The sequence below is a fragment of the Poromitra crassiceps genome, assembly GCF_964638095.1.
Source record: "Poromitra crassiceps genome assembly, contig: HAP1_SCAFFOLD_538, whole genome shotgun sequence".
Lineage (NCBI taxonomy): Eukaryota > Metazoa > Chordata > Actinopteri > Beryciformes > Melamphaidae > Poromitra > Poromitra crassiceps.
The window spans coordinates 53,537-67,236 of record NW_028151870.1 but is presented as its reverse complement, the minus strand read 5'-3'; the positions used below and the strand labels follow the sequence as shown (position 1 = coordinate 67,236).

Genomic DNA, 13,700 nt, shown 5'->3' with positions numbered 1-13,700 from the left:
TCCTCATCCTCTTCGCAGATGTCAATAGCTGCCTGGTAGCTCTCTGCTGCCCTCCGGAGGTCACCCATGCACAGAAGCGCCACACCACGCATGTTGAGGAGCACACCTTCACATCAAAGAAAATCTGATGTGACTATTTTAATAGCTATGGAATAGGCCATGTTACTTCACATCATTATACTTTCTGTCTTCTTTCTTCTGTCTCGTTAACGACAAAGTGTTCTTCAACATTTTCTCTTTGTCTTCAACAGAATGTGAGTTCACGTGATCAGTAATTGCTAATACCAATGTACAATCAAAGTGAATTTGACTAATGTTTAACATCACATTTAACGACAACACATTTAACCAGAGGACACCACCACAGACCTTCCTGAGGGGTGGTGCAGTGTTCCGGCATGGACGCCAGGATAGAGTCCAGGATGTCCAGAGCGACATCTGGCTGGTTGTCGTTAATGTGCAGCCATCCGAGCCAGATGAGGGTGCTGTTTCTCTCTGGGACGGAGACGGAGAGGCCTCGTGAAGGTGGACTGCGGTCGATCAGAGCGTGCATGTAGCAGACGGCACGTCCGACCATTCTGTGCTTGTGAAACAGCTGGGAGAGACACAGAGTGAGCGGCAGGCTCAGCACATGGTAGCGGTCGCCTCCTCCTCCGTTTGGGCCGCCCTCGGTGAAAGAGAGGGCTCGGTGTAAATACGGAGCCACCCGAGCCGGAATGGAGTCGTCCTGTTTTGTGATCCCGTAGAGTCTGTTGCCATTGTCCACAACCAGAGCCATGCTGCCGAGGCAGTCACTCAGCGTGGCAGATGGCTGCAGAGAAGCTCGTCGGACTGAACTGACACTGAGGTGGGGACGGCAGAGCTCACTGTAGAGCCTCCCCAGGCTCAGGTAGCCATGACTGGGACGTACGCTGCATGTTCCGGGAGTGTCTGCAGAAAGAGCCAGTAGCCTCTCGAGGTAAGGCACAGCGCTGGCACCCTCGCCACGCCTCCAGTGGCGCTTCGCCACTAGGAAACAGGCCCGCGCCTCGGCCATCTTGTTGTGAGACAGAACCGCTTTCTTCAGAGCGTATTTAAGAAGCTGCAAGTCGTCGTCCATGCTCACCACGCAGTCTGGGACGCCCATAATCAAGGCGGTGATTCGCTCCATGAGAGAAAAGTACTTTTCTGCGTTTTTCTGCGTGAGATAAACGACAGCCAGGTTGGCGTAGATGCTAGCCAGTAGCCTCAGGTCGGTGAAGGCCTCTCGCGGCACGCTGAGCGCTTCCTCAAAGTAAACCCGGGCCTGGCTGAACTTGGACCTCCCGCTACACAGCTTGCCCAACAGGAAGCACATGCGGCTCTGCGACCAAAAGAGGCGCTTCTTCCTGGCTGTTTCCCGGGCGACGCCCAGAAAGGCCGTCAGCTCGTCCTCGTCGGATTGGCCAACGAAGGTAGAGGAGGCGAGGAGTTCTGGGCTCAGTCCGTAGAGGGCGCCAAACTCTAGTTTGTAGTCACGGCTGTCGAGAAAGGAGAGGAGGGGAATGAAGTTCTCTGTGTTGGTACTTCCCTCTACGACTGGGTGAACAGTGAAACAGGGCGGCTCGGGATCTGACATCTTCGTAGCCTGGATTGAGTCCTCTTGAGTCCCGTTTGTGGTCACAACGGAATGAGATGATGAAACTTTCCCGTGGAGAAGAATCCTCTCAATATTTCTCTTCAGTTCAGACTGCTGAGTATCCACTTTGCCTGAAGAGCAGCCTGCAAATGATTTTTGGGGAGTATAAAACTGGTGACGTAATATGGTGGAGACAAGGTTCTTCAAGATTCATGAAGATAATTTAAACTGAGTAGCATTGAGGCGCTATTTTTGTCAGAATGTATGGGGAGAAAGAGGAGGCTTACTTGCAGTTTTCTTTTCTGCACCTTGGTGATTGATCAGATCTGAAAATGAACAATTCAAAGCAAAATAATATGAATGAAAGGAGACATATATAACACTTAACAAACAGGAAATGAAAGCCAGTCGTTTGATTATTCAGGCAGCTATTTAGATATTTTTACCTAAAGTTCTACCAAAAAGTTTTGGGTTAATGCCTGAGACACCTTAAATCAGTCAAAACTCAAAGACATCCACATGACCAAATTGTTCAAAAGAAGCAGTAGGTACAAAAAAAAGTTACTCTGCACGCACAAACTTTTCCAGATCTTGGACAATTCATAATGGGATAAATGTATGTATGGGATGTACTGTATGGGATAAACATCATCAACATATCTATTATATGTTAAGAACGAAGGCCTGCAGTGTGACTTTAATCAGGTACTGTAGAACCCACCTTCAAATCTAGATCTAAAGATGAATTCTCCCTCTGCAGAGAACATTTTCATCTTACCCAGCTTGTAGTTATAACCAATATCATTTTGAGATGTCCTCTTCAGCAAAGCAATCGTCTCATCTATGACTTGCTCCTCGTTCAGACTGAAGAACGTCCTTTCCTCATTGTCCAAAAAGATGTCCGTTGAGCTGGAAGGGTGACAGAGAGACAGACAGGCTATACTGACCTGTCCAGCTCAGCCAAATGCCATCTGAGTCATATGGTCCAGTGATGGAAACAGTAATGCAGGTACTGATGACACACTTACTCACAAATGTCATTGGACGGTTTGACCAGACTCGTCTTGACCAGTCCCACCTCTCCCGTTGCCTCCATCCTCCCCATGAACCAATCAAAGCAAGACACCAGGAGCCCCACGATGATGATGCGATCACCAGGCGCCACGCTCAGCTCGTCGGGGCCCTCGGCATCGTACTCCGCTGTGGCCACACAGGTTCCTCTGGCTGAAGGGGGTGAGGGAGGTGATGAGGAACACATGGAGAAAGGGAGCAACGAGAGAGAGAGGGAGAGAGAGGAAGATTTGAGATGGAGGGAGTGTTGATGTGAGAGAGTGATGAAGGGAAATGTTAAAGGCATAGTTGATCAGATTATTTGAGGTAGTCATTGAACTGCTGTGGAAGGGGTCAGCAGCAAAGCATATTTTGGCCACCTAAAAGAAGACCAAACTAAACAAATCAACATCAGTTTAAGTGTGGACACTATATTAAAGGAGCTATGTGATTTTGGAGAAAGATTGAGTCAACAGGATTCTCATTTTCTCAAATCCTGACACCTTGGGTTGGTGGACGGTCTGGCGCACCCACCCAAAATGTCAGTAGCCTATTTGATGACCTGGGAATGAGAACCCTGTTGACTCAATCTTTCTCCAAAAACAAATGTAGTACTTTTAACAACATTTTCAGTGCTTTACAGTACCTTGTGTGAAACAGTACCGCACACAGCATGCGTAGGAATAGGGAAGTTATACGGTTGAGAAGATGTAGTGGCAAAGGAAAGGGCTGTTTTTACGGCAAGGTAATATACTGAAAATGTTATTAATATAGCCTATATATTATAGCGTACACTGAAGCTGATATTGATTTGTTTAGGTGGGCCTTCTTTTAGGCTAAAATACGATTTGCTGATGAGCCCTTCCACAGCTCGTCTCTACTTCTCCAAACTGGGAGCACATCGATAAGTACCTCATACAACCACCACGAGGAAACGACTGCATAGCACCAACTGCATAGCACCAACTGACCATGTACAGTATATTATGGTCATTGGTCATCATCGGAGGGTTTGATCAATACAAATGACTCAACAATTGCAGCTGCTGAGATTTCCGCCTTTCAAAAGTCACACCCTGCTGTGTTTAGGAACATTATTTGTATATATTCATTATTCTGTTGTGTTTTGGAACATTACAGTATTCTGGAGTTTCAAGACACTTGACTTGGAGGTTTAATTCAGTTTGATTTATTGCTAAATGTGCAAAACAACAGTCTGCAGTCGATTTGACTGCACTTACCAAACTGGAGAGGGAAGTCACAGGCAGGTTTCCCACCGCCAACTAAAATGCTCTCTGCACAAGATTTGAGAAACCATCTATGGGCAAATAAGACCATGTGAGTTTACTATTCAACAGGCACCTACATCTGTCTGAATAATCGTTACAGTCCACAACAAACAAAAAACAAACAAACAAACAAACAAACAAACAAACAAACAAACAAACAAACAAACAAACAAACAAACAAACACACACACACACACACACACACACACACACACACACACACACACACACACACACACACACACACACACACACACACACACACACACACACACACACAGACACAGATATGACTAACTGGTAAAAGGGGATGACAGGCTCTAAGGCGGGTTTGCGTTTGGTGCCCCGGGCTCCATCAGCCAGGCAGAGGACGGTCCACCCTGAGCCCAGGAAGGGAGGCTCGAACTGGGCCACGTCTCCCTGCTCCAGGTACAGGTCACCTCCAGAGGTGGAGCTGTCAAACATCTGGCTGGAACTACAGCTGGCAAACAACGAACCTGAAGACGGAGAGAAAGTAGTTTGGTTTTAGTGACCCATGAATGTAGTTCCCAGTGTCGGGGAGTCGTTAACTACATGTAGCTCAATTACTAGTTTAACTACACTTTGCAGTAGTTGGGTGGTAGTTTAACTATATTCAAATCTCAGTAGTCTTTTCACTAGTGAACTACTTTGAGTATGTAAATGTAGTTTAGGTAGGTAATGACAAGCTACTGATCTAGTATTCTCATGATGTTTTTGGTCATACAATATGGCACAATCCCACAGCTCATTGCCCACAGCTGTCATTTACATAATGACAATCAGCTGCTATTTGATTAAAGTAATATGAGGCCAAAAAGAGAATAGTTTAGTTAAGATGTAGTTAAGTTGTAGTTTTATACAATGTAAAACACAGAGTAGAAGCCATCAGAAGGTCCCAGTCTTCTCAGTGATTTTCTCGTTTAATTACGCTAATGTCTCAAAATGTATGTGGTAATGATTTATTGATGTTAAAATGCTAGACAGAGCAGCTTAAATAACTGTATTCCACCATACCATCTTGCATGAGGATGCCTTTATAGATGAGGTGGAGTGTTTCCTCCGGGATGGAGACCTCAATACCAAGGTCTTCCTCCAGAGAAGAGAGCCAGAACTCTTGGTCTAACAACAGATTCTCCATACAGTTACCTAGAAAACCTGCAGGAGCGAGGGACAGGAGAGTGAGATGTGATGATATTAAGATGTTTAAATCTCATAAAGTTTATTCTTATTATTCTTATTACTATTATATAACAATAACACAAGTACTATTTATTACTATTACCACTACTGCTACTGCTGCTACAGTATTAGTAATAAGTTGAAATGTATATTTCAATGTCCTTTTGTGTCTGTGTTAATACAATGCAATAATTATCACTAATGATTGGCTACTGTATCACACAGGTTGCTTCACTGCAAATACTCAACTGCAGATACAATCAAAATCACACTGTCACTGTCACTTTTCATTCTTGCCAATGCACACCTAATGAGTAATATGTGGTGAACTTCCATATTTCTTCAAAGGTTTTGAAATTCACATATATTGCATTTTCTTCACTGTTGATGGAGAGGAGATGAGCCGACAACTCCTAGAGTGAGAGAAGAGAAAAGGTTTCATAACAAACATACATTAAATGCCTGTTTGCTCTCAAGACAACTTCATGACAACATAGTTGAGGTTAGAAATGTATTGTGACCTATTTATTTATGTCGATGATTGTGACTGACTCGTAAATAACCTCAAATATGAGACATGAGTCATCAAGTGGGCATTGTACTTATAATAAAAACAACTTAATGTGAAATTGTTAAATGCATTTACATTTGCTTTGCTTTGTGTAGCAACCATGGGATCTGTATTTCATATTTCCATGCATGTACTATTCATACATGTTTCAAAACGGCATACAACCTGTACAGTATAGGCTAGTATGACAATAAAGGTCATGTCCGAATGATCTAAATCTAGCACCCTAAGCTGGCTAACACCAAGCTAACACCAAGCTAACACCAAGCTAACAGCTGATGGACTTGTAAAGAAGATGGTGACTTGTGTGATTGGTCATCAGCCAATTTATTGAGGAAGCAGGCATTCTTTACAGCTCAAAGTTTCAGGAGCTGAACATAAATCTGCTAGCCAGGTGTGTGTGTGTGTGTGTGTGTGTGTGTGTGTGTGTGTGTGTGTGTGTGTGTGTCAGGGTTGTACCATGAAGAGAGCGTTGACCTCGGGGCTGTCAGCCTGCAGCATGCGCAGCTTCCCTCTCAGTATTTCCTGTGACTCCTCGTCTGCAGGAAGTCTGTCCGGACCCGCCACCATGGCCAGCAGCATGGGCAGGGCTAAACACAGGAAGTCTGTTAGGACCTGCCACCATGGCCAGCAGCATGGGCAGGGCTAAACACAGGAAGTCTGTTAGGACCCGCCACCATGACCAGCAGCATGGGCAGGGCTAAACACAGGAAGTATGTTAGGACCTGCCACCATGGCCAGCAGCATGGGCAGGGCTAAACACAGGAAGTCTGTTAGGACCTGCCACCATGGCCAGCAGCATGGGCAGGGCTAAACACAGGAAGTCTGTTAGGACCTGCCACCATGGCCAGCAGCATGGGCAGGGCTAAACACAGGAAGTCTGTTAGGACCTGCCACCATGGCCAGCAGCATGGGCAGGGCTAAACACAGGAAGTCTGTTAGGACCCGCCACCATGGCCAGCAGCATGGGCAGGGCTAAACACAGGAAGTCTGTTAGGACCTGCCACCATGGCCAGCAGCATGGGCAGGGCTAAACACAGGAAGTCTGTTAGGACCCGCCACCATGGCCAGCAGCATGGGCAGGGCTAAACACAGGAAGTCTGTTAGGACCTGCCACCATGGCCAGCAGCATGGGCAGGGCTAAACACAGGAAGTCTGTTAGGACCCGCCACCATGGCCAGCAGCATGGGCAGGGCTAAACACAGGAAGTCTGTTAGGACCCGCCACCATGGCCAGCAGCATGGGCAGGGCTAAACACAGGAAGTCTGTTAGGACCTGCCACCATGGCCAGCAGCATGGGCAGGGCTAAACACAGGAAGTCTGGTACCTGCCACCATGGCCAGCAGCATGGGCAGGGCTAAACACAGGAAGTCTGTTAGGACCCGCCACCATGGCCAGCAGCATGGGCAGGGCTAAACACAGGAAGTCTGGTACCTGCCACCATGGCCAGCAGCATGGGCAGGGCTAAACACAGGAAGTGTGTTAGGACCTGCCACCATGGCCAGCAGCATGGGCAGGGCTAAACACAGGAAGTGTGTTAGGACCTGCCACCATGGCCAGCAGCATGGGCAGGGCTAAACACAGGAAGTCTGTTAGGACCTGCCACCATGGCCAGCAGCATGGGCAGGACTAAACACAGGAAGTCTGTTAGGACCTGCCACCATGGCCAGCAGCATGGGCAGGGCTAAACACAGGAAGTCTGTTAGGACCTGCCACCATGGCCAGCAGCATGGGCAGGGCTAAACACAGGAAGTCTGTTAGGACCCGCCACCATGGCCAGCAGCATGGGCAGGGCTAAACACAGGAAGTCTGTTAGGACCTGCCACCATGGCCAGCAGCATGGGCAGGACTAAACACAGGAAGTCTGTTAGGACCCGCCACCATGGCCAGCAGCATGGGCAGGGCTAAACACAGGAAGTCTGTTAGGACCTGCCACCATGGCCAGCAGCATGGGCAGGGCTAAATACAGGAAGTCTGTTAGGACCCGCCACCATGGCCAGCAGCATGGGCAGGGCTAAACACAGGAAGTCTGTTAGGACCCGCCACCATGGCCAGCAGCATGGGCAGGGCTAAACACAGGAAGTCTGTTAGGACCTGCCACCATGGCCAGCAGCATGGGCAGGGCTAAACACAGGAAGTCTGGTACCTGCCACCATGGCCAGCAGCATGGGCAGGGCTAAACACGGGAAGTCTGTTAGGACCCGCCACCATGGCCAGCAGCATGGGCAGGGCTAAACACAGGAAGTCTGGTACCTGCCACCATGGCCAGCAGCATGGGCAGGGCTAAACACAGGAAGTGTGTTAGGACCTGCCACCATGGCCAGCAGCATGGGCAGGGCTAAACACAGGAAGTGTGTTAGGACCTGCCACCATGGCCAGCAGCATGGGCAGGGCTAAACACAGGAAGTCTGTTAGGACCTGCCACCATGGCCAGCAGCATGGGCAGGACTAAACACAGGAAGTCTGTTAGGACCTGCCACCATGGCCAGCAGCATGGGCAGGGCTAAACACAGGAAGTCTGTTAGGACCTGCCACCATGGCCAGCAGCATGGGCAGGGCTAAACACAGGAAGTCTGTTAGGACCCGCCACCATGGCCAGCAGCATGGGCAGGGCTAAACACAGGAAGTCTGTTAGGACCTGCCACCATGGCCAGCAGCATGGGCAGGACTAAACACAGGAAGTCTGTTAGGACCCGCCACCATGGCCAGCAGCATGGGCAGGGCTAAACACAGGAAGTCTGTTAGGACCTGCCACCATGGCCAGCAGCATGGGCAGGGCTAAACACACAACACACCCAATAACTAGACACTGATGGGTGAGATTTTGGTGGCTATTGATGATGACACCCCCAAATGATTAAATGCTCATCGTTGTCATTTTAGGATAAGATGGGAATTGAATGATCTCTGTGGGGAGTTAAGTTAAGTTAAGTTAAGTTAAGTTAAGTTAAGTTACTTAACTTAACTTAACTTATGACAATTGAATTCATGCATACCTACATATTCTCAGAATAATTTCGTACCTCCGGGTGATGAGAATCAGGTGTGTGGCAAAAGTGAAACAGTTGAACTGTTGAATGTCAACTAGTAAGCTGTTGAAATGTTTCAAATACGTTTTATTTATTTATTTGTTTGTTTTACGCAGTCATCTTCTTTCTATTTCAGTACTATTTCAGCGAAGTACTTAACCTTCTACTTAACAGGGTGTTTTGGTGCTCCTTCCACAGCCTGAAGCACCATGAAGATGCTGGATCGAGTTAATGTTTACTAAAGAGACCTTAGCTGAGTGCTTTCTGCTGCCATAGCAAAAACACTTCCTGATGTAACAGAACATGATCCACATTCCACTGCAATAATCCACGTCAGTTTGCAAAATAAAAAAGGAGATTAGGAAAATTAGCATATTGATTTGACTGCATCTAGCCTATCATTTAGCCTACCACAAAACTGATAAATCCACTACATTTCTGACTGACAGATATCATTATTTTGGTCAATGTGATAAATTATTAGATCTAGGGACTGACAAGATATTACTTGGACAAAAACCTTAAAGAATAAAACTGTCATTTTATGTGTCTGCAAACCTACAATTTGTTTTGCTTGACTTGTGCTGTCCATTATAATGACAAATCTATAAGATCGACTTTAGACGCAGGATACAACACTTTGCCATAAACAAGTGGTATCCATGCTTAAAGTAGCTACATGAACCTGTGAATCTAACCTCATTGACATGTGATGTGATGGGTTGACTAAACTGTGCAACTGACTGACTCAGACAGATTAATCAATGACTTCAGAGGCACTCACAGATTCAAGGTGCTGTACAAACCACTTCAAATTCTCACATGATTTTCCACAGAGACGTCAACTCACTTTTATAGATCATTATGATTTTTTTTATGTTTGCACTCATGTGAGTATTGTGGTTAGTAAAGTGCTGACAATACTGATTATATTTGTATGGTGTATATATCTTTGCAAACGTTCTTTCTGTAAAGTACACCTTGACAATCATCCATGCCAATACAAACAGGTGGACCGTTGCATTGCAGGTTTCACATCATAGTGCTGCAAAATACATTGATCAAAATAAACTACATTTAGCCAACGTTCTGGTACCAAGAAGTCTGACAGACACACTAGGACGTTACCTGTTGGGAAGTGTTCCTCAGACAGAGTCCTCCTCAGACTTGCAGCATCTCTGGAGAGACCACGCTCTGTCAAATAAACAAAGGAACACTTTAGAACTTCCATATGTGACTGGAACCTTGCTGCATTAAGGCAAGCTGCCTGTGTCAGCTGAAAGTTTTTAGGTTAGTTTATAGGCTATTGGTCCAACCCTCCTGTAGCTTACATCACTATATTCTAATCATCCATAACTGTATTAGGATTCCTATGTAGATGTATTAGGGAGGGAGTCTAGAAAAGAATAATAATAATAAGTTATTTACAAGAACATGTATCTGGGAGGTTGAGCATTGATACCCCTCTCAAAATTATCACTTTTGATTTATTCAACTTTATCTTCAGTATGAGAAACTTATGAGCCTGGCCACCACCTGTATTACAAGTATGACAACCCCAGGAAAACAAGACTATCTTTCTTGCATGTGATTGGGTGATAGCAGAGCTGTATATTAGAAGAGTTGCGACATCTCCATTCACTCAAATGGACCATTTTTTTTTGTTTTACCTCACAAAAGTTCCTGGAAGGTTCTGGATTAAGCAGCACTCTCGAGTTGCAGCAAAATGGACCGTGCGTGATGTACTTTGAAAGGGTCCGACGATTAAAGAATCAAATTGTATATTATCAGCTTTATTTTAGCATTCAAACGTAGCGCGAGCCCCCTTCCTGGCTATTCTTTGGCTACATGTCACGCATTTTGGACCTCTGCTGGCACCACTCTCTTATTTGCTAGCTTGCTCTGGGTGATAGTGCCCCCCCCTCACACACACACACACACACACACACACACACACACACACACACACACACACACACACACACACACACACACACACACACACACACACACACACACACACACACACACACACACACACACACACACACACACACACACACACACACACACACACACACACACACACACACACACACAAACAGGAGGCATCTGGTCAGGTCTGATTTCACTGTGTCCCTCAACTAAACAGGGAGAATCCCACATGGGAGCATGGAAACTGTTTAATATTTAAATAATATGTCTGTACTCAGTGAGTTTATAGTGGCCTTATTGTACTGTTTTGAGCTCATTTGATTTCACTGTAATACTCATAGATATTCCTAAAATGACATAGGCTAACAGTTCAGTGGCTGCATATACTGCCGCCCGAAAAGTTACATATCAATATTCTTATAGTAAGATGATATCTAGTGTAGCCGGGTTATATTAATAATAGTTACCTTGAAAATGGTATTCCTGTAACATTCCTATAGTGTTCCTGTTTCTTTGGTAGGCTACTACTGAATGGTGTAGGCCTACACTATGTCACTATTACTAGTGACTGTAGTGACTTACAGGAAAAAGGATAGGCTATAGTAAGTAAGTAGGAAGCCTATAGTTTTTCTGTGATTGCCTATTTGTGAAGTAGCCTATCCATCTAAAATGTATTGTTTGTTATTTTCTTTCTTATAGGTAGGCTATAGCCTAGAGAAGATACAAAGAAATGTCCACAAATAAAGTCACTATATGAACTCATATTGAGCAGCCCTGTAACAATATAGGATTAGGCCATAGGCCATCATAGAATAAAACTAACCTATCAATTTATTAAATTGTAATATATTGTCTCTCCCCCCCCCCGCCACACACTAATAGGAGTACCCTATAAGAATCAAATTGTATATTATCAGCTTTATTTTAGCATTCAAACGTAGCGCGAGCCCCCTTCCTGGCTATTCTTTGGCTACATGTCACGCATTTTGGACCTCTGCTGGCACCACTCTCTTATTTGCTAGCTTGCTCTGGGTGATAGTGCCCCCCCCTCACACACACACACACACACACACACACACACACACACACACACACACACACACACACACACACACACACACACACACACACACACACACACACACACACACACACACACACACACACACACACACACACACACACACACACACACACACACACACACACACACACACACACACACACACACACAAACAGGAGGCATCTGGTCAGGTCTGATTTCACTGTGTCCCTCAACTAAACAGGGAGAATCCCACATGGGAGCATGGAAACTGTTTAATATTTAAATAATATGTCTGTACTCAGTGAGTTTATAGTGGCCTTATTGTACTGTTTTGAGCTCATTTGATTTCACTGTAATACTCATAGATATTCCTAAAATGACATAGGCTAACAGTTCAGTGGCTGCATATACTGCCGCCCGAAAAGTTACATATCAATATTCTTATAGTAAGATGATATCTAGTGTAGCCGGGTTATATTAATAATAGTTACCTTGAAAATGGTATTCCTGTAACATTCCTATAGTGTTCCTGTTTCTTTGGTAGGCTACTACTGAATGGTGTAGGCCTACACTATGTCACTATTACTAGTGACTGTAGTGACTTACAGGAAAAAGGATAGGCTATAGTAAGTAAGTAGGAAGCCTATAGTTTTTCTGTGATTGCCTATTTGTGAAGTAGCCTATCCATCTAAAATGTATTGTTTGTTATTTTCTTTCTTATAGGTAGGCTATAGCCTAGAGAAGATACAAAGAAATGTCCACAAATAAAGTCACTATATGAACTCATATTGAGCAGCCCTGTAACAATATAGGATTAGGCCATAGGCCATCATAGAATAAAACTAACCTATCAATTTATTAAATTGTAATATATTGTCTCTCCCCCCCCCCGCCACACACTAATAGGAGTACCCTATAAGATACACTTTAAGTCCCTATAGTGATATGATTATTATAAGGCATAGTGTATCTTACCCATTTTTCTGTGTTGGGTGGTTTTCTCCTGGTCATTGGTGGAGATGTGTCTCCCGAGCTCTGGGTCAGTGGCTGACATGTCGGGTCAAACAGCGTCTCCCTGGTCCCGGGCCGGTGCACGGTCAACTCCAGCACACATCACATATGCCTCTGTGTCTCCCTGGTCCCGGGCCGGTGGAGGTTCAACTCCACCACACATCACATGCCTCTCCACCAAACGTGCAATAAACTTCAGGAGACAGCAGTGTCAAGCCAGACAGAATGCAACAAAATATGAGACTTCTGGCCTGACCTTTCAAAATAAAATGCTTATTGCATAAACAATAAGGCTGCTGGGCTCAACTGACTCAGGCAGCAGGCTATATTATTTCAGTAAGTAATATTCCCATTTGGCAGACGCTTTTATCCAAAGCAACATGCATGATATTAATACAACACAAGCAAGGTTAGTCAGGACAGGCCAATGAGAGTGTAGCATAAAAGTGCCATAGAGGTCTGGTCTGACAGGACAGAGCAGAGTTAATAATCACTGACTGAACAAATAAAGCTCCTTCCTTTTCCAAATTCCAAACAGGAGTGAAGCCCACAGGCCTCACAGGGGGCAGAGTTTGATTCATAACAACAGTGCTTTCCCAACAAAGAACTCTCTCTTACTTTCTCAAACTCTCACACTTTCTCATTCTCACACACTCTCTCTTCAAACCTCGGCCTGTGTGTGTGTGTGTGTGTGTGTGTGTGTGTGTGTGTGTGTGTGTGTGTGTGTGTGTGTGTGTGTGTGTGTGTGTGTGTGTGTGTGTGTGTGTGTTTTCCCTCAAACATCCCAGGAACAGACTCAGCATTTCCTTTCCTCCCTCTGCTCAGTTCCTCTGTCACAGCCAGGCGCTAATGCTAAAATGCTGCCCTGGAATGTGAAATGAATTAACATTTAGGCCTAGACCCTTTTTTTAGCACAACAGAACAGACTGAGTTCACACAGTTAGCACAACAGACTGAGTTCACACAGTTAGCA

The 13,700-nt window shown here is 45.3% G+C and overlaps 1 protein-coding gene across 1 annotated transcript; it reads right to left on the bottom strand.

Moving 5' to 3' along the window:
• Nucleotides 1-2: 2 nt before the first annotated feature.
• On the bottom strand, nt 3-12,770 carry LOC310771344 (SH3 domain and tetratricopeptide repeat-containing protein 1-like; the record flags this gene model as incomplete). The annotated part of the gene is made up of 11 exons (XM_083663978.1): nt 3-106; nt 370-1,740; nt 2,376-2,506; nt 2,626-2,821; nt 3,889-3,965; nt 4,235-4,433; nt 4,972-5,112; nt 5,444-5,549; nt 6,167-6,322; nt 9,833-9,930; nt 12,692-12,770. Coding segments are annotated over 11 exons (2,658 nt in total), but the record flags the coding sequence as incomplete, so codon positions are not given.
• Nucleotides 12,771-13,700: the final 930 nt, after the last annotated feature.